Source organism: Myotis daubentonii, chromosome 12, assembly GCF_963259705.1.
Source record: "Myotis daubentonii chromosome 12, mMyoDau2.1, whole genome shotgun sequence".
Lineage (NCBI taxonomy): Eukaryota > Metazoa > Chordata > Mammalia > Chiroptera > Vespertilionidae > Myotis > Myotis daubentonii.
In genome coordinates this window covers 49,559,676-49,582,065 of record NC_081851.1, presented here as the reverse complement: position 1 = coordinate 49,582,065, position 22,390 = coordinate 49,559,676, and the positions used below count along the sequence as shown (strand labels likewise).

Here is a 22,390-nt window from a genome sequence, read left to right as displayed (position 1 = left end):
CAACATTATTTGTAACAGAAAAAGCTGAGAAACAACCTAGTTAATCATCACTAAAAGACCGGTTAAATAAAGTATGGTACATATGTAAATACATGCATGCTTTAATTCATAACACTTGGGATTTTCATTGAGAGAAAATATTGTAATAATTCTGGAACTATACAGAATGTGAAGATTAACTTTCATCTATAATTTTCATTCATTCAACAAATATCTGAGTGCCTACACCACATGTCTGTGCTCAGTAATGCAGACATAATGTCATATAATCCTTTTCCTCAAGGAAAAAAGGTGATATAGCCTCTTTATTCAAGGAGCATATAGTCTGGTAGAAACTAGAGATGAGTAAACGTACTATTATCACATATATGGCATGATATCTATCCTGAGGAAAGAACAGAATATTATGGGAACACATGAGTAAAGCAACTTAAAATTAATAATCACCATGCCAACAAACAAAAACTCAGCAGCTTACAAGTGAAATTATCAACTCCTCCTTTAGAGCTGAAATGATGACGAGGCCATCAGTCTGAGCAGACCCTGGCTTCAGTACAGCTGGGTCTGGCCACCTTGCAGGCCTATGTCCACAAAGGTCACATCCCCCCATTTAAACACTGCTGATGAATGAGGGTTCAGCCCTGAGAGAGTTCTGAATCCCTGGTGCTATCACCCTCAGGGGGACCTTTTCTAGGGTCTATATTTAGAATCAGGAACAAAAAGTCTCAAAGAATGTGCTATAAGAATAGTGTATCTGCAACATTTACTTCTACTTCATCAGAGTTTCTAAAGAATCAAGAAATATATCCATTTGGTTGGTACTTGAAACCTGGGCTAGCAAAGTACCTTTAAAATATGCCATTTAAATTGGAGCCTTACATCAGTAGGGTTTCAAATAAATTGCTTTTAGGTACAGTGGGGCCTTGACTTACGAGTTTAATTCGTTCCGTGACGGAGCTCGTAACTCAAATTACTCGTATGTCAAATCAAAAAGTGAACGAGTGAGACCCGTGATGCTGGGCTGATGTTGTGGCGTTCACTGTGACGTTCGCTGCGCCAACTAGTGCTGGGGTATCTGAAGCTGGCTCGTAACCCGAATTTTAGCTCGCAACTCAAAGCAAAAAATTGGCCGAGAGACAGCTCGTATCTCGAAAAACTCATTAGTCGGGACACTCGTAAGTCAAGGCCCCACTGTATATTATTAAATAACTACACTAAAACAGAGCTAATTATTAGACAATAGAAAATATGCCCCCTTTTAAAAAGGTTTTATATAATACAGCAAATCTTCCAAGTTTACAGAGATATATATAGTATGAAATAGCATATTTTCTAAATACTATTCCACATAGTTAGATATTTACCAAAGATCTATATATATTCATTACATCATTTAAAAAAGGATGAGGGAGCTTGTTGGTTACTAAAAAGCACTATAAATTTGGCACTGTGCTTCCTAGGAACCTATCTGAAACATAATTTATCTTATCCATACATACCACTTGTTCCTAGTCAGAAAATTAAAAATAGCTTAACAAAAGAAATTATTCGGAATCTCTAAATTCATCAGTTCTATTCCTTGCTGTCTCTTGTTAGGTATAAATGGAAGATGGGGACTGAATAGGGCACGATCTCTCTTTCTTTAGAGGCATCTTATACTTAAGATTTAACGTATATATATATCACTTAAAATCTTAAAAGACATGGTTTTTCGTCTCCAAGATATAATAACCCTATACTTAAAGCAATATTAAATCCTATATAAACTTCCATTCAATTAACAACTTTGGACAGTCTCTGAAACTGATTTAATAAGCACCAACATTCTTTCCTTTGCATTTACGTTCATAGCCTCAAAGTCCTGTCAATTCTTCTTTCATAAAAACTCTTTGTACCCTAACTATAAAAATACAGATTCACAACCAATTAAAAAATTTTCACTTAACTAAGTAATGAACTAGATTAGCCTCTACTCAACTGTCTCAGAACTATCCCAAAAGCTTTCTCAATAGTTCCCCTGTTTTTCTTTCCAACCTATCTTAGAATATGGTCACCAATTCCTTTTCTAACACTACCATCCAGGCCTCAGTTCAATAATCTTCAGTGGCTTCCTAATACCTAAAGCAGTAAATCAGGAAGAGTAAAAAGCTACTGGTCAATAAGTTCATAATTTGTCCGATCAGATGAACTCTAAATCTCTAATAAACTTGATATTTTTACCTTCTGAAATAATTTCCCAAGGTGTTCTTAAAAAGAATTTAATTATTAATGTACAACCAGGTACTAGTGGATGAAAAGATTTGAAAACTCTTTTACAGACTACGCCGATTTGTCTCTGTAGACCTAAAACATAACTTCCAAGAAATAGTATATCTAACCAATACATGAAAACCTCTCAAAATATTTCATTAAGTCTCATGGTAAATCGACCACAAGTTTAATTGGCCTAGTCCCGGATAGGAAGCCACAGGTTTCCCGTCTTTAAGACCATCAATCATGCTGCCTTTGTGTTGACGATTCCCTGATGATGCGGTAAGAGGCTAAACCTGTCCACACTGACAGCAATTCCTCTTCCTCTGCAGCTGAGACGCGAGCAGAGCTGCGCCCCAAGGAACGCAATGCCCGCAGCCCCTTTCCGGGCTGGGTTTAGCCGGTGCGGAGCTGCCACATCAATACACGGGGAACTGGGCGGTGGCAGGACTTGGCCACAACTCTCCCACCCGGGTCTGCACGCGCACACCACTGGGGGCGCCCTCCCTCACTGCAGCGGGGTCAATGTGGACGCTTTCCAAGGGGTCATCTCCCCACCGGCGCAGGAGGAGGGGAGGGGAGATGAAACGCATGGGGCCACCCCGGCCAGCGAGGGGATAGGAGGGGGCCCGGGCTGAACGCAGGCCAGCGGACTGACAGCCAAACTGCGCCTTTCCCCCAGGAGCAGCCCAGACGGGGAGACAAAAGATGAAGGCGCCAAGGCCTTTCCGTCCGCACCCCAGAACGTGGGCAGCCTAAGAACCCACAGCCCTAGTTCCTCGATACACACCCAGCTTCTAGGGGCGGGTGGGTGCCTAACTTCAGGGACGCCGGGGGATGGGGACCAGCGGGAAGAACCGGGAGCGGGCGGGTGCACGTGTTACCCGACGCCCGGACAGACAATGAAGCACCAGCCCCGGCTACCTCCGCCGCCCCACCCAGCTCCCGGCGGCTCCCACGGGGGTGGGCGCGCCTTCCCCCCGCCCCAGGTCCGCAGACAAAGCCCCTCGGGGCGGAGAAGGGGGACCCCGCGGTAGCAGCTGGGGCTGCACACAAAAGAGGGAGGGGCGCGGGGCGGGCGAGCACTCACCCACGGAGCCAGAGGAGCTCCTGCGCTTGGGCGCGGCCGGCGTGGAGGGGGGCGCAGCGGGGGCCGGGGCGGTCGGCGTCCACGCGGGCTCGGTTTGGGGGCTCACGCTGGCCGGGGGAGGTGGGGGCGGCCGGGCCGGAGGCTCGTCGTCCTCGGGGAGCTTGGAGGGCGAGGCTGCGGCAGCGGACGGCAGGGATGGCGCGGTGGACGCGGGACTCGGGTCCCAGGGCTGATGCCTCTCCGGGGCGACAGGGGGCGCGGCCGGCAAGGGCCCCCGGGGCGCGGGGGGCACGAAGTCATTGTCGAAGTCCAGCAGGGGCGCGGTGGGGGCGGAGGCGGTGGGCACTGGGGCCGCCGACAGCCCGGCGGCGGGCTTCCTCTCCAGCACCTCCAGCTCCTCCAAGTCCTCGTCCTCGTCCTCCTCGTCCTCTTCGTCCTCTTCCTCCTCGTCCTCGGGCTCCCTCACGAACTGGTACTTGAACGTGGGCTGAGGCCGGGGCGGGTGGTCCGAGGACGAGGAGACCCGAGACGACTGGTCCGCGTCTTCCATGGCTGGCGGGTCGGAGAGGATGCTGCAGCTGCGGCGGCCGCCGGACGCTTCTCCTCCGCGGCGCGGGCTGTGGTGGGGGCTGGGGAGCTCCGAAAGGGGCAGAGCCGAACGAGCTGAGGGACCGGCAGAGGCGACGGCTCCCGGAACAATGAGGCTGCCCCTCCTGCCTCCGCACCCGTGATGCGCCACCCGCCCCGTCCCCAGTTGCCGCCGCCGCCGCCCAGACCGGCGTAGGAGAGAGGCCAGCAGACTCTCCGCCCAGTTTGGCGCGATTCCCCCTCCCCTGCGGGCGGGGGCTGGCGCGGGAGGGAGGGAGCCAATCGGCTGCAGGATTAGTGATAAAGGACAACCGGCCGGCCCAACGGAAAGGAGGAGAGGCGAAAGTGGGTGTGGCTTACTGCGCTTCCTCTCTCCTACCGGCTGGGTTGGGTTCGGTGGGCGGGGTTTGAAACTGGCACCCCGCCCTCCCCCGTGGGTAGTTTAGTAGAGGGGATGGGAGGGAGAGAGGCTGGGAGGGAGGTGGGGGCGTGGAGGTGGGTGGGGGGATGGTCTGGCCGAGCCCACAGCTGCAGGTCCGCTGCAGTTAGAGGGCTGCGAAAGCGAGCCAGCTGCCAGCCCTGGGGGTGGGAGAGACTCCTGGCTCGCCACCGGAAGGGCGTTATCCTGGGTGGAAACTTTCCTCCCAGGAAAGGGAAAAAACCCAGAGTGCACAAAGGTACTAACAAACGGGACTGTGGAGTCGGCCCTAAGGATTGAAATATACATTGCATTTTAAAAGATTTTTTAAATAAAGGATTCCATTGTTTTAAACTTAAATTCCCAGGCCACGTTATTACTACTACCATCACCACCTAAAAAGAAAAAGAACATTTTTGGCAAGGGTAAGATCACTCCTGGTCTAAATTGCTGACCCTGGATGAGGTAGGCAAAACAGAGCTGGGCTGGACCCTCTGGGGCTGGGGCGGACCGTGAGAAAGTCCACTCATCTCCTTCCAGGAGAATTGAGGTCTGCCGGATGCTGGACTCTCACATGGTAGGCGGATGAGTCAGTCACCCAAAGAGAGAGGGAGGGAAGGGAGAAGAGTGGCGACAGAACGAAGCCTTGGAAGGCAAATTTGATTCACATTACATTTCAGTCACCTTAGGCTCATGAGTCAACATTTCAGATGATTCAGGCTTTCTGGGAGCCAGTAAGCCCAGCACTCATTTCTTAGATATGCCAGAATGAGCGTGATTCCCAGTCCACTTTTTCCAAAGCTGGAGAGAGTTTAAGGAAAATGGCTACAGACCATTAAGTATCGGCATCCAGAGGGTTAGAGAACCCTTTTGTCCTTTTGATATGCCTTCCAAAAGTCTTTGCTGCATGCCTAACCTGGAGGCCCTGGACAGAGAGGGAAAACCTGTTTACAAGTTGCTCGCAGGCCAGGCCAGGCCAGCACCGTCCAATACTTTAATCACTGGCTACTTGTTGTGGCTGTTGAGCACGGGAAACGTGACTAGCCTGAAATGGAGTGTGTTGTAAGTTTAAAATGCACATTACATTTTGAGTTAGTACCTCCCCCAAACTTTAACTATCTCAATTTTTATTAGTTACATATTGGAATTGATAATATTTTAGATTCATTGGGATGAGTATTATTCATTTCTTTTATTTTTACTTTTTTTAATGCAGCTTTTAGAACATTTTAAGTACATATATGACTCACATTATATTTCTACTGGACGGTGCTAGTCTAATTTAATGATTAAGAAACTTTGATTGCCATGGGGAGTCACTCGTTATTTAAGCAAATTCTTACCTCCAACTAATTAATATTACCCTACACTTAGAGTATTAAAAAGGAAAGATAGGGGTTGTAGGGGAGGGAGAAGGGATGAATAGGTGGAACACAGGGGATTTTTAGGTCAGTAAAACTATTCTGTATGATACTGTGATGAAGGACACATGACATTATGTACTTGGCAAAACTCATAGACTTGTATAACACGAAGAGTGAACCTGTGGGCTTTAGCCAATAATACTTCAATTTGGTTCATAGATTGTAACAAATGTACTACACCAATGTAAGATGTTAGCAGTAGGGGAAACTGTGGTTGGGGGATTGGCATGGGAGTGTATGAAAACTCTGTTCTGTTTAATTTTTCTGTAAAGGTATAACTACTCTAAGAAAAAAGTTTGTTTTTTTTAAAGGGAAGGTATAATAAAATTTCCTGGGAATGTAACCTGATCAGGTTAATTATCAACAATACATTCACAACCTGGCATATCAGTCCCACAAAGATGAACTTGCTTTATTTGTACAAAATGGTTATGAGTTGCTTTCAGCTTTTGTTTATGGTTTGAGGGGTTAGAAACAGTATAAGAAGAGGGAATCATTAGTGTAGAATTTGGGGGCAGGAGGTTTAACACCAAAGTAAAAATTTTAAACAGAACAGATTACTACAATGATAACTAAATTGTTTCAATTATTTGTCAAAATTATAAAAAATCATACATGATTGTCAAGTGTAAGTGCATACACACACAAAAATATACTAGCAAAATTTTATTGAATGAACTTTTTTCTGTTAAGTCACAATTTAGCTATCAGCAGTTCAGTCTTCCCCAAACTGTTTTTGTCACTATGATTGTTCTGAAACTCCTTGATGGAAAGTTTCAAAGGGTTTTCATATGTTATCAAGTTGCTCATATGATATTTCTGCATTCATATATATTTGTACCTGCTATTACTAAAATAGTCACAAGAAATGTGTTTAATTTATTTAAAGTGTCACAAAAGAATAATTACAGAAAATGATAGATTTGCAACTTTAATTGTAAATAGCAGCAAATACTGAGGCAGTAATATATGCACTCTCCTCTGACATAGAAGAAATACAAGAATTTTATGTTATTGATCTTGGTGGTTTCTATAAAATCAAGTGTTTGATGGATGAATAAGAGTAAAGACTTTATCTAACAAAGAATGGCCAACAAAGCATAAGGAAAAGAGAATGTTGCTATTACGCCAGAATTAAGAAAATCTGGTAGTATTTGAAATGGTAAAAGGAAGAATATAAATTTTAGATCATAATAATAGTTAGAAAATAATTATTCAATGAATTATCTTGGAAATTTTCTTATCAGATGTAGAAGATTAAAGTTTCCAGTACCATGGATGATAACTGTTCTCTCTCAGAACCCTATTCAGCCTGATAGAATTTCAGAGTTGGAAGGATTCTAGGTCAGACTGAGCAATCTCCCTCCCATTATAAGAAGATCCTACAGAAGGTTTTTTAAATTTGGTCAACTGTAGTAGATTAAAAATGGCCACAGGCTCTATGCAACCACTCTAATCAAGAGGTTGGATCAATTTCCCACCTCTTCTAACCCGGGCTTGTGATGTTCCTTGACCAATAGAATGCCCTGGAAATGAGTTCCAAGCCCAACCAGCTTCCACCCTCACGCTCTTGGAATGCTCAGGCCCAAGATCCGTGGTCGGCAACCCGCGGCTCGCGAGCCACATGCGGCTCTTTGGTCCCTTGAGTGTGGCCACAAAGTTTCAATCTCACTGTACGTGCACGTGGTATTTTGTGGAAGAGCCACACTCAAGGGGCCGCAGTTTGCCGACCACTGCCCAAGATGATAGAGACATGGAGAGACACCTCGCTGCCCTAGCCATAGAGCTAATGTCCCAGAAATAGGAGACCGTCTCAGACTTTCCAGCTAATACACCGAATCATGAAAAATAATGAATCACTGTTGTTTTAAACTACTACCTTTGAGATGATTCATTACACAGCAAAAGCTAATTGAAGCATCATCCATTTTGTGCTTCTATTTTTGCTTTATTCATTCATACATGAAATATTTATTGGCTACTTACTCTGCACCACGCACTCACTGTTCAAGACTTGAGAAAAATCAGACGCAAATGTGCATGAGCATTTTCAGTAAAGGAAACTTACTTCTTAGGGAACTAGCGCATTCCATGTCTGTAGTATTATAGCTTATTATAGAAGCTGAACTGACACCTCATCGGGTGCACATAAAACAGGTCAGTTGTCCTTGTATCATGTAAACTTCCTGAAAGAGTTAAGGCATAGGATGAGTATACTCAAGTCTACATATTGAAGGGCATAGACCCAAGAGTGGGTTCAGCAACCACAGGAGAAAGATGAGAGGCAAACTCCTGACAAATTTGTTACAAAGCTGTGCACACAGCTTTTTTGCCTGCTGAAAATGACTTGCACGTGTGCCGGGAGCCGGTCCATCCTTGCTGTTTCAAGGGACCTGGCATATATGGCATACGGTTCTTAATATGTTTGCTCACCTTCTTGGCGCTGTGTTTTAACCAAGGTCACCTCTCCGAGAAAGGTTGAATCCCCAGGTAGGGATTTTCCCCTGAAGTTAGGGAGGGGATGAACTCCTTAACTAAGTGCCAGGCGGGTAGTTAATCAATTTAACTACAAACAATCATGCTTAAGCTACATAATCTTTACTCCCTGGAATGGAGATAAGAAACGCCCTAACCTTTGTAATAGAAATTGACAGGATTAGAATCAACTGGTATAAATACAGATGCAACAAGACAACAACAGACAGAACTCAGAACACAGAACTTATAAGACAGAACTGAGAACACAGGGCTTGGAAGACAGGACCAAGAGAGACAGAGCTTAGGCACAGAACCTACACAGAACGTTTTATACAAGACTGGAGATCCTAAGCAGACCCTCTCTGGAGATCGAGACCAGAACTTGGCTGGAGATCCTGGCTAGGCTGCTGATCAACTGAACGTTGTCTCCGTGTCATTCCTTCTTCACCGACTCCGTCCACACCTTTGGGGACCCCTGGACCTGCTGGGGTTGGACCCCGGCATCTGGCGCCTGAACAGGGACCCCTAGGTAAGCGCCCCGCACTCGGGACGGATCGGACTCCACCGTAGGAAGAAGGTGGATAGTCTTCGCCGACTCCGTCCACACCTTTGGGAACCCCTGGAACAGGATTCCCCTAGGTTAGCCCCCCCCCCATTGAGAACCCCCACATTCGGGACAGATAGGACTCCACCAGGGTGCTACAGACCCCCCTATAGAGGATAAGTAGGGTAAGAAGGTGGATAGTACAGAACTTAGTTTGAGAAGATGTGCCATACTGAGTCCAAAGAAAGAAGACTCTGTATTGATCTTTAGATTAAGAAGATGTGCCATACTGAGTCTAAAGAAAAAAGACTCTGTATTGATCTTTTAACATATATGCTTGCTAGCAGAGGAATTAAGGTTACTCCCAGTCAGACAGAATGTTTTATACAAGAAGTATGTCCATGCTTTTCTGAGGAAGGAAAGGTAAATGTAATGGCATGGGAGAAGGTAGGCCCAAGGAGCCTTATCCTTAACCCCACTGCAGCCTTTCTACCCTGGGAAAGTGCAGGATTGGCAAGCTCTCCCTGGGATAATAGATCAGGACTCAGGTAATAGCGGAAAGCGCCAATCCTACTCTTAAAATGGATATAAGAGAGCATTTGAGGTTTTTCTTTTTAATGCTTGCTTTTAAAAAATAAAAAAGGGGGAATTTGCCGGGAGCCGGTCCATCCTTGCTGTTTCAAGGGACCTGGCATATATGGCATACGGTTCTTAATATGTTTGCTCACCTTTTTGGCGCTGTGTTTTAACCAAGGTCACCTCTCCGAGAAAGGTTGAATCCCCAGGTAGGGATTTTCCCCTGAAGTTAGGGAGGGAATAAAACCCCTCAACTAAGTGCCAGGCGGGTAATTAATCCCTTTAACTATGAACAATCATGCTTAAACTACATAATCTTTTCTCCCTGGAATGGAGATAAGAAACGCCCTAACCTTTGTAATAGAGATTGATAGGATTGAATCAACTGGTATAAATACAGTTGTAACAAGACAGAAACACACAGAACTCAGAACACAGAATCAAGAACACAGGGGCTTGGAAGACTACAGAAATTGGCAAGAGAACCGGACTGAACCTGGCTGGAGAACCTACAGAACCTGGCAATAGAACCAGGCAAGAGAACCCAACCATGCTGATCAACTGAACGCTGCCTCCGTGTCCTTCCTTCTTCGCCGACTCCGTCTACGCCTTTGGGGACCCCTGGACCCGCTGGGGTTGGACCCTGGCACACGTGTGAAAGAGCATCACTGAATTATATTTGATCTTTGTATTCAAAAAAGATGGAAGCATCATTTTAGCACCCTCCAGGGAAAATTAGCAACTGGCTACGTCAGTGTCCCTACCATTTCACTGGCATTTAGATGTCATGAAATGTACCTTTTTGTGAAATGCAGTTCATGGTTCTGGTTAACATCTTGACTTATTCTAAGCTTATTCTGTAATAAAAATATAAATATTAGAAAATCAACATCTTCAGCTGTGCTAGTTATGCACTGACAATTATTGTTGGACCTAAAATTAAAAATTTGTTTCGAACAGAAATCACTTATTGGGTAAGTGAAAGTCATCAGTGAAATTGAAGCTAATCCTTCTCCTTTAACCTGCCTTGGTCCTCTGCATTAATACTGCATTTCCGTAGGCTAGTTCAATATGCATCATTTCTCTGATGAAATTTATTTTGATCTAGCAGAAAAGCTGTTTTCGATCTAGCAGAAAATTAATTTTGGTCTAGTGGTACAAATCCAAGCAAAGAAATTCTTAGACTATCTTAGACAAATAAAAAATCTGTCCTCATGAGAAAAAAGAACCACAGAAAAGAGTTCACAAAATTATCTTAATGGTTTATGTATAAATTTTGTTATTTAGATCATCAGTGGAAGCCAGGTGATTACTATCTTTAGAATAAGCATTATTAATTTGTTCAGCTAAAATTTATTAAGCACCCTAGGCTATGGCAATAAAGAGTAAATAAAATAAAATACTCTTTCAGACATTAAGGAACATATAGTTGAGTTTAAATAAGAATATATAGTTATATATACATATATGTGTGCATATATATTCATCTATATATGTTGTAGATATATGTATGTATATATATTGTATGAATATATATATATATCATGTGTGTACAATAAACAGACAGACAGACATAGACATATTCTAACAGGATTTGGGTAATTCTTCCTAAGATGATTTAATACTTAATCTTTTAAGGTAGAGAAAGGAAGAAAGGCATCTAAGTAAGGGGGAATAACATCTATAGAGGCAGGGTGGAGTGAAAATCCAACACAGATTCAAGGCATAGAGACATCTGGTTTTGCTAGAGAGGTAGAAAATGATTGCAGATAAAGCCAAAAAAAAAAAAAAATAAGTTAAGTTCAAACTAAGGGTCTCAAATGCCATGCTAAAGACATTACTCTCCTAAGTAAAGAGTTATTAAAAATTTTTAAGCAGGATGGTGAGAGGACCTGATTGCTAATTACAAAAAATATGCAGATAGAGAATTATGGGTGCTAGAGCAAGGAGAATTAGGAATATTTAAGATGCAATTACAATCCCTTGGGAAATATTTGCCCAATAACTTTCTTATAGCTACTGTGACTTAAGTGAAATAATTACTGCTTGTAGTTCAGGAGAAAGATTATAAAAACTAAATTAATAGCATAGGAAATAGGAAAGGATAAGTATAAAACTTTTAAATTTAAAAATCATAGAATTTGGTGGCTAACAGGATGGAGGAGCTGATGGAAACGAAGAAAGAAAAGCTTATTTTAAGGTTTAAGCTTAGGAGATAAGGTACATTAGTGTTACCATTATCAAGAAAAGTCAGGAGGGGAGCACAGAATTGGTGAGTATTTCTGGGGAGAATATAATGACCTAAGTTTGTTGATATATTGAACTCGAGCTGCCTGCAGAATAGTGAGGCAGGTGGAAAACTAGGGCTGGGGCTTCAGTGTAGTCTGGAGAGTAGATACCTAAACCTGTTGGTTAGGATTCACGGGTAAAGTTTTGAGGAAAATGGTGGGGTTGGTGGAGGAGATAGACAAGCAGGTTGATGGAGACTGCCTGTACTCATGGGAGACAAGGACCTAGCATGAGCCTTAGGAAATATCAACATGAAATATCTCTGGACATACTAGAATAATGTTATTTCTACCTAACCCCTACTTTTCAAAATAAACCAAAACAAAACAACTCCCTTTAGCTTTTCTTCATAGGTCCAGTTCTCTAAGTTTTAAATAGGTGCTCATTTTATCGTTTCCATCCACCTTAAATATTAAACTCGGAACTCAAAATAGTATTCCAGTAATCTATAGTATCCAATAAGTGATCTATAGTAATAGGGACAGCACCAATAATTTAAGCCACAGATAATCCTGAAACTCTCAGTAAACTGGGAGCTCCAGTCACTAAGCCAATAACAAGTAGGATTGCCTGGTAAACTTTTGCCTCTTCCTGTAACTGACCATCTGCTAATGAAGATGCTAAAGGGAAGGAAATGGCTGGAAGAAAAGCAATAAGATATTAAGCAAGCTCCATTAAATTACAGTTAACTACAATGATTCTTTTATATACTACCTATATTTATCAGGTAGAGGATTTTTAAATCCACAGATCTCTATTGCTCATATTCAACTTGTTTTCTACTTTCCAGAGAACCCAGGAACACATTCATTACCAGATATGCTCTAGAATATGGCCCTGCCATCGTCTTTTTTAAGACTCATTTTCCTTTTATTACTACCAACTTATTGTGATCTGGCATCCCCATTTTATGTTTTATTTATTGCAAATTTTTCTGTCAGGTGTAAAATAAATGTTGTAAATCATTAATGAATGATAAATGCCATTTAATCTAACAAGTTAATATGGTATATCATGTGTTCATTTCCTCTCCAACCCAAAACCCTATTAAAATTTGTCAGTAAAGTAATAAAAAATGGTATTAACCATTAAGGACAAATAGAATAAGAAAGGAGACAACAGTGGATGAAATATTTCAACATATTTTTAGAAGACAAAAAGCAGACGGAGGAGCAGCGTGACTGACTTAGCCGAATGTATGAAGTTACGGCCTAGATAACTTTCAGGGACAGTGTCAAGTAGAAGTAAGTCATTTTGGGCCACAGAACACTTGAGAGGGTTGGCCCTTGGAGGTGCCAGGATTGAAAACAGGTGGATTAAGTAAAAGCGAAACCCTTGGCCCTCATGTCCCCTTGCTGCTCCCAGGAAGCCTGCAGCAAGGCTTAAACATATGCCTGCTGCCCCACCATTATTGCTCCCCAAGCTCCTGCCATCCCCACACCTGATTCTCCCCCAGACAGGATGTTGGAGAACCCTTTGATGGAGAAACAAAATGGATGGTGCCAGTGAAAATTCCTCAAAGCATTGGCATTTGGAGTACCCCAGTAAGAAGACCTGATCAGTCCCTCCTGCTCCCTTCTCCCCACAAAGTTTCCAGTCTGTTTATTAAATACTTTACTCTTAGGCATAAAACAAAACACAAGAACCACCATATATTTGACAGAAACCTTGAATAAAAGCTAAAAATGAAAACAAACAGAAAAAAAAGTGGAGGAAACAGAGACATACAGAGAAAAGATGAAACATCAAAGAAATTATAATATTTAGAGAGAGCAGAAAACAAAAAAACGGAAACAATAAAAATGAAATTATCAGAGAACAAGAGAGTTCATAAATTAAAACTAATTAAATGTTCATAGCAGCATCATTCACAACCACCGAAAGATAGAAACAAACCAAATGTCTTTCAGTGAATGAACGGAAAAACAAAATGTGGTCTATACATACAATGGAATAGTATTTAGCCTTAAAAAGGAATGCAATTCTGCCCTGGCTGGTGTTGGTCAGTGGTTAGAATGGTGGCCTGAACACCGAAGGGTCATAAGTTCAATTCCTGGTCAAGGGCATATACTTGGGTTGCAGGTTCAATCCCAGCCCCGGTTGGGGTGCATACGGGAGGCAACCAATCAATGTGTTTCTCTCACATCGATGTTTCTCTTTCTCTCTCTCTGAAAATCAATGAAAATAATATTCTCTGGTGAGGATTTTTTTTAAAAAGGAATGCAATTCTGATACATGCTACAACAGGGTTAAAGTTTGAAGATGTTATGCTATGAAATAAGCCAGAGACAAGATGGCAAATATTATATGATTCCATTTAATTAGTTCCCTAGAATAGTCAAATACAGAGAGACAGAAAGTAGAACAGTGAGTAACAAGGGCTAAGAGAGGTAGGAATGGGAAATTAATATTTAATGGATACAGAGCTTCAATGTGGGATGAAGTTATGGAGATGCATAGTAATAATGGTTGTAAAACAATGTGAATGTACTTAAGTGCATTAAGTTGTGCACTTTAAAAGTAGTTAAAATAGCTGGGCTGGTGTAGCTCAGTGGTTGAGTGTTGACCTATGAACCAGGAGGTCACAGTTTGAATCCCAGTCAGGGCACATGTCCGGGTTGCAGGCTCAATCCCTAGTGTGGCATTAATGATTCTCTCTCATCATTGATTCTTTCATCTCTCTCTCCCTCTTCCTCTCCCTTCCTCTCTGAAATCAATCAGTAAATATATATGTGTTTTAAAAGTGGTTAAAATAGTAAATTCCATTTCATGTATTTTTTACCACACTAAAATTTTTAAATTACAGTTTTTAAAAATTAATAGACATGTTGAAGACAGATTTGGAAAACCTCCCAGAAAATAGAACAAAGCCAAAAAGACATATTAGGAACAAACAAGTGGAAATTAAAGTGTTTTTCTTTTAAAAAAGCAATACTATTTATGTTACCATCGAAAACATGAAATACTTAAGGATGGATTTAACAAAATATGCCCAAACATTGGTGAGAGAAATTAAGGAAACTAGGAGGACTTCAACTTGATCTCAAGATTTATGATAAAGCCTCAATAATTAAGACAGTGTAGTATTGGCATAGACAGACAAATATATTAATGAAACAGAATAGAGTGTCCAGGCATAGACTAATAGACATATATACATATACACGTATACATTTTATAGTCAATTAACTTTTGGAAAAAGTTGCAAAAGTATTTCAATGGGGACAAGATAGTTCTTTCAACAAATCGTGCTGGAACAATTGGACATCCATATGCAAAAACAAGAACTTTGATCATTATCACACAGCTTATTAAAAAAAATAACTAAAAATGAATCATGGGCCTAAATATAATGGCTAAAACTATAAATGTCTTGATTAAAACTTAGATTAAAATTTTGGCAAGGATATATAATGAATGCTGTTGCAAATGTAAAATGATACACCCACTCTGGAAAATAATTCCTCACAAAGTTAAGCATATGCAATCATATGACCCAGCAATTTCACTCCTAGGTATTTATCCAAGAGAAACGAAACTGGAAACAACCCAAGTGTCCATCAGCTCATGAGTGGATAAACAAACCATGGCTTTGGAATCCTACTCAGCAATAAAAAGAAACAAATGATATACACAGCATGGAAGAAACTCAAAAGAATTGCATTAAGTGAAAGAAGCAATACGCAAAAGCCTACATACTATATGAATCTGTTTATGTGGCGTTCTAAAACAGGCAAAACTGCCAAGGGCAGGGGGAAGGTGGGTGAATGCAAAGGGGATCAGGGAACTCCTTAGAATGAAAATGCTGGCAGTTCCATTACTATATACATGGACATAGCTCATTGAACTGTACAATTAAAATGAGTGAACTTTATTGAATAAATATTATATCTCAGGAAAGCTGACTTAAAAAAACAAACAAACAAAAAAAGCCAAAGAGACATAATGCAGAAGACAAAAGGAAGTTAGATCAACTTGGGAGGCCTATGAAACATGAATAAGAGTTCCAGAAAGAAAGAATGGAAAAAGCACCGTTTCCTATTAATCTAATTTGTCCTCTTGGAAGGTGAACTTGCACTATGGTACTTAATGCTGCATGACAGAGCATTAGTTAAGAGTTTACATTTTAACTTGACCTGATAAATGTGTACAGATATTTTGGGTGGCAAGAAATATTTCAAGATTATTTCTTAAGCAATTTTGCTTCTCTAAATTACCCTCTAATTCTACGAAATTAATAGTGCTATACATAAAATTAAGTCTGGCCTAAGTTGTTACTTAGGTCTTAGAATTGGGGCTAGTTACAATTTTTAGGTGACTATGTACTGTGTAATCTCTTAAAAAGAAACGTCTATTGAAAATGAATGTTTCTTAAACATGTTATCCTTTCATTGTTGTACCTCTGAAACCCAGCCATTCATCTTTTGTTAAAAACCAGCTTTATTGAGATTCAATTCACGTGCCATACAATTCACACACTTAAGATGTATGATCAGTGCCAGCCATTCTTCACCTTTTGTACAAATTTCGAATAAGATATGGAGGAAAAGATAATGTGACTCAGCAGAGCGAGATGAGATCGGGTTTGCCATGCCCCATAGGTGCCTTTCAGGAAACCCTGGGACTCCGTAACCTCATCTGTAATCAAGAGGTTACACTCAAGGACTGGCCTCTCTCATCTACCTGCAAGACCATTTCTTTTTTTTTTTTTTTAATTAAATCTTTATTGTTCAGATTATTACATTTGTTCCTTTTTTTCCCCCCCCATAACTCCCCTCCTCCCAGTTCCCGCCCCACCCTCCGCCCTCACTCCCCACCCACTGTCCTCATCCATAGGTGCACGATTTTTATCCAGTCTCTTCCTACATCTCCCACACCCCTTTCCCCCCCAAGAACAGTCAGTCCATTCCCCTTCCATGTCCCTGATTCTATTATAATCAACAGTTCATTCTGTTCATCAGATTATTTATTCACTTGATTCTTAGATTCACTTGTTGATAGATGCATATTTGTTGTTCATAATTTGTATCTTTACCTTTTTCTTCCTCTTCCTCTTCTTAAAGGATACCTTTCAGCATTTCATATAATCCTGGTTTGGTGGTGATGAACTCCTTTAGCTTTTCCTTATCTGTGAAGCTCTTTATCTGACCTTCAATTCTGAATGATAGCTTTGCTGGATAAAGTAATCTTGGTTGTAGGTTCTTGGTATTCATCACTTTGAATATTTCTTGCCACTCCCTTCTGGCCTGCAAAGTTTCTGTTGAGAAATCAGCTGACAGTCGTATGGGTATTCCCTTGTAGGTAACTGAGTTTCTTTCTCTTGCTGTTTTTAAGATTCTCTCTTTATCTTTTGCTCTTGGCATTTTAATGATGATGTGTCTTGGTGTGGTCCTCTTTGGATTCCTTTTGTTTGGGGTTCTCCGCGCTTCTTGGACCTGTAAGTCCATTTCTTTCACCAGGTGGGGGAAGTTTTCTGTCATTATTTCTTCAAATAGGTTTTCAATATCTTGCTCTCTCTCATCTTCTGGCACCCCTATAATTCTGATGTTGGTACGCTTGAAGCTGTCCCAGAGGCTCCTTACACTATCCTCGCATTTTTGGATTCTTTTTTCATTTTGCTTTTCCGGTTGGGTGTTTTTTGCTTCCTCGCATTTCAAATCATTGACTTGATTCTTGCGCTCCTCTGGTCTGCTGTCGGGCGTCTGTATAATATTCGTTATTTCAGTCTGTGTGTGCTTAATTTCTAGTTGGTTCCCCAATATAAGATCGAGGGTCTTATTAGTTTTCGTGTAGATCTCATTAAGTTTATCGGCAGCTTCTAAACAGTTCTTGAGAGACCTTAAAAGTGTGGTTCTGAACTCTATTTCTTCCATTGACAATTTTGTCCTGTTTCTTTGTCTCCGCATTTTGTTATGCTTCCTTGGTGCACCCCCTAGTGGTCTTTGTTCGCAGTCTTATAGATAAATCTTGATTGTTGTAGCTAATTCCAGGGAGGGTTTGACCTCCAGGCCAAGTGGCTATGAGAATCAGCTGTGTCAGCAGTGAGAGAACTTCTGTCCTCTAGGGAGGTGCTAATCTAGCCTTTGCCTGGGGCTATCCGGCAAATGCCTCTGTGCAGGGCTTGGGTAGGGCGGGTCGCACAGGATCAACAGGGTGGGCCGGAGAGAGCAGTTATGGCGGCTCTCAGTCCTGTCCCCAGGGGCTCTGCCTCTCTGAGTCCCAGCACCTGCTGCAAAGCTGGGAGAGAAAGCTGCACTCGCTCTGACCGAAGCCAGACAGTCCCGCTTCTCCCGTTTGAGTCTGGGTCCCTAAAGACTCGCCCGGATCTGGTGCTCAGAGTCTGCGACTCCCTCCCGATTGAAAACAACAACCGCGCCCTCCGCCGCCAGCCGGCTCCGCGCACTCCGCACCTCAGAATTTGACTTCAGCACTGCGCCTCCTCTGAGTGTCCGTGTGCGTTTCTCTTTCCTCCTAGTTGTAGGACTTCCACTCAGCCAGCGTTCCTGTGGTTCTGGGTGATGTCCCTTCCATTTTTTGGTTTCACTTTTGAAGTAGTTGTTCAAAGCAGCAAACTCCGGCGTTAACCTATGCTGCCATCTTGGTTCTCCGGCACTATGTGTTTTTTCTGCAAGACCATTTCTTATTGTTGTTTATTTTTAACTTCTAATTTATCTTTAGTGCCAACATCAAATATTGGGATAAGCCACTCAGAAAAGTGTATTTTGCGGTAGGACAACTGTGACGATGATCTGAATTAAAGATGGCACTGGCAGGCTTATTACAGCATTCAGAAGGCTTTGTTCTTTGGAGCCTTCCTTGAAAGAAGATAGTTTTCTTTTGTACATTTCAAAGTAAGAAAATGAAGAGAAAGAGGATAGTCACAGAGTGTGTTTAACTTAGATGAGTTTCTCTTCCCTAACTTTACCTATCTCGTTTCTCAAAGCAGATATGAAAACTGTAGAAAGCTGAATAGACTTGGAAATACAGTAAAAACAAACAAACAAAAACAAAAAAACTAGATTCAGCCAAATAGCTTAATCAAAAATATTTTTAAAAATTGCCTGCAGAGCTGTTGTTAAAGTAAAAAATGAAGAGTTCCCATAAAGGCCTGGTTGACATGCAAAATTTTACCATTGCAGTGTTTAATAGTATATTATTTCACTTGTTTATTTTCTCTATTTCAGATAACAGAGTCAAAGTTACATTTTTAAATGAATATACCTCTATCCCTAAAAAGCTTGCATGAGATCTTTTAGTAATTAGGTATCATTATAGGTTGAATTACATCCCCCCAAAAGATATGTTGAAGTTCTAACCCCTAGCCCCACAGAATGACTTTATTTGAAAATAGGGTCATTTGCAGATGTAGTTAGTTAAGATGAGGTCATACTGGAGTAGGGTGGGGCCTTAACCCGATATGAAAGGTGTCCTTCTAAGAGTAGAAGACAGAGACACACGTAGGGAGGACGGTCATGTGAAGACAGAGGCAGAAACTGGAGTAATATTGCCACACGCCAAGGCATACCTGGGGCTTCCAGAAGCTGGAAGAGGCACATGAGGATCCTAGAAGCTTTGGAGGGAGCATGGCCCTGTCAGCACCTTGATTTCCTATATACAGACTCCACAAGTGTGAGAGGATAAATTTCTGTTGTGTTAAGCTATCCAGTTTGTGGTATTTTTTTTTTTATGGCAGCCATAGGGAATTAATACAAATATACAGCCAAATGTTATGCAAGTATACACCCGGAAAGAGAACCCTCATTTCAGTCAAATTATTGGAGTTCTAAAATCTTTTTAAAAAAATGAAATATGAAGGTGTGAACTTTGCATTATAACATTTATGCAATTTAAGATATTGCATTTCCATTTTTTTTTGTAGTATAAAGGAACTAAGCTGAAAAGGTGGGAGAGGGGGAGGTATATTTTTCCAAGAGAGAAATAACACAATATCTTTGAAAGATACAACACAGCCTACTCAAAGGATAAAAACCCAAAGGAAAACAGCTATAAGAGAACTATTTCTAAATAGGCAGCCAAGTTACAGCAGTTATTACTAAACCATTTGAGTCTCAAAATAAGAACTTGACAGCAGGAATAATTTATTTCATAATTTTTATGATGAAACCCAGATAGAAAGTTTTCATAAGGCAACTCTAAATACAAAAACACTGAACGAGGATGTTATAGACATTTTTTTCATGTCCATTGATACTAGATTTAGTATATGTAATTTTGTTTTGGGGGAAAAATTTTAAACTTCATTGAGAGATATTATAGAGACTTAAAGATATGAAGAGATACAAGACTCGGCATCATGAAGGAGGTGTAGTCCCAAATTGATAAGTACGCTTAAGGGACTTCAAATAAAAATCACAAGACTTTCGCATGAAAGTGGACAAGGTGCTTCTACAATTTATATAGAACAACAAAGGGCTGAGAAGAACAAAACCACATCCCCAGTTCAACCCAACTCTGTTTTCTCTATTCTGGCACCATCATAACAGAACGTGGCTAGAGAAAAAAGCACAACGATACTGACCAGTCTAGCTCTGTATGCATCATCACTAACCTCAAGTATACCCTAATGCTGTAGATTACACTATGAATATACACATATGATTTTCTTGGAAATACCTCTGAGAAAACTTTTAGGGGCTTAACCTGTAGATTAAGATTCGAGCATGGCATTCCTGCCTGTTGTCTTTACAAAGTCATACCGATTTTTCGGAGCTTTACAAACAGCTCATAATCACTCTCCATATTTAGATCAAAACCTCTTCAAAGCAATAATCCATCTTGTTCTATTCCATTCTCAAGTCTCACACAAGCTTAGTGATTAATTTTACTTTCATCTCCTTTGCCACTTCCCAGGAGAGTTCTGCTGTTCTATCCAGCATGGATGACCACCAGAGGACAAACGTTTTATTGAGCAATACCTCTACTAATAAAAACTTGGAAGATAAATTATTATGTCGATGTGGAGTTATAATCTTCTTAAAGAATTTTTCATTCACAAATAGCTTCCAAAGGTAAAGCTTTCGAGAAAGGTGGCGTTTGCCCAAGGTAAGCCGTAAGGAAACGACTGGGGGGGCCAGTTCAGACACACTTAGCTCTGCGGCCTCACAAATGAACTGCACCAGCAGATTTGTCAATCCTGTTAAGTATGCCAGCAGTATATATCCTAAAGCACAACAAGCAATTTTACAATCATTGTTCGGAAGAACGATTTCCCATTGGGATATGAAGGTTGGGGCTTACATCCTGACACTACCACTTCCTAGTTTTGTGATTTTGAGCAATTATCTTCTCGGTGCCTCATTTCTCATCTGTCAAATGGGGATATTAATGGTGGCTACCTCACAGGGTAGTCTCAAGGATTAGTTGAACAATCATAAAATACTTACAAGAGCACCTGAAACACAGAACTGCACTATACAGGTTTTTAATGCATAAACATTATAAAGGATATTTTATGCAGTGAAAGAAGAATTTCAGACAATGTAAGTGCCAGGAAGTTCTGAGAAGGTGCTGCTATACTAGGAAAAGTGAAAAGAAGGAAGAAAGGAAAGAAAGAAGGAAGGGAGGGAGGGAGGGAAGAAGGAAGGAAGGAAGGGAGGGAGGGAGGGAGGGAGGGAGGGAGGCTAATATTTGTTTTATCTGGAAAATCTTACCTAAAGAGACAATATCCTTTTTGTGTTTTTTTAATAGCTCCTACTAACACTATCCTCAGCACACATATTGATAAGATACAACATCCATGAAGTTCATTCAGCACCATCATAATGTGCAAATACATTAGAGCCATATTTCTATGTGTCAAAATTAGGTATTCTTACTTAAGCACACGTTTTTCTTAATTAGCAGCATTCACCCCACTTTCTTAAAAACAGTTGGAAGGAAGGACCTGGTATGAGCCACATAACACTCTGCTCTATTATTCTTGGTGATTAGGCAGTGGTCCTTGTGTCTGGCCAGGCAATACCAGGAGATAACCTGGTATAATATAAGCATCAGCTAGTGTGAGAATAGCACATAGCAGCCAACGTGAATTGGCCAAGGAAAATTTTTTAAACTTTTTAAAAAATATGTTTTTATTGATTTCAGAGAGGAAGGGAGAGGGGAAAGAGACAGAAACATCAATGGTGAGAGAGGATCATTGATCGGCTGCCTCCTGCACTCTCCCTACTGGGGATTGAGTCCGAAACCTGGGCATGTGCCCTTGACTGCAATCGAACTGGGGACCTTTTGGTCCCCAGGCTGATGCTCTACTAGTACCCACTGAGCCAAACCAAGTAGGGCTAAACTTTTAAAAACTTCTTTAAAAATTGAGATAAATAGTTCTCCAGGTCACAGGAGAATACAATGCTCAAGACAAGCTGTGGCTCTCCTGAGTCATTTCCTGCCAATAGGAAAAAAGATCATCAGCACCGGGTATCTATCTGGGCCAAAGGCGGCCTCGGGCCCACGCAAATTAAAAGCAAGTTGCCTATGGTCAGCCAGCCCATTTTAGCAGGTACCTTGGGGGACATTAGGCTGGTTCACACCCCTTTGCTGTAAGAACTTCCCGAGACAGGACTGAATTCCTGGAATCCATGTTTGCACTGTTTTCCTGCTCCCCTGTCCAGAGCTGATCAACCAAGGATGAACACGTGACTGTAGTCAGGTCATAAAGTGAAAGTGCTTCAGTCTCCCTGTCTCTGTGTCTCTCTGGGTAAGAACTGTCACGGAGACAT

The 22,390-nt window shown here is 41.5% G+C and overlaps 1 protein-coding gene across 6 annotated transcripts in view; it reads right to left on the bottom strand.

Annotated features, from left to right (window-relative positions):
- Positions 1-4,152, bottom strand: part of RTN4 (reticulon 4) — a 54,789-nt gene extending 50,637 nt beyond the window's left edge. The window contains exon 1 of one of the 6 annotated variants that reach the window (XM_059659816.1): positions 3,341-4,152. In XM_059659816.1, the coding sequence (XP_059515799.1) occupies positions 3,341-3,890 (550 nt within the window). In that variant the 5' untranslated portion in view covers positions 3,891-4,152. The remainder of the gene's footprint in view (positions 1-3,340) is intronic. The other 5 variants (XM_059659815.1, XM_059659814.1, XM_059659813.1 and 2 more) reach the window with 5 other exon arrangements.
- Between the last annotated feature and the right edge of the window lie 18,238 nt (positions 4,153-22,390).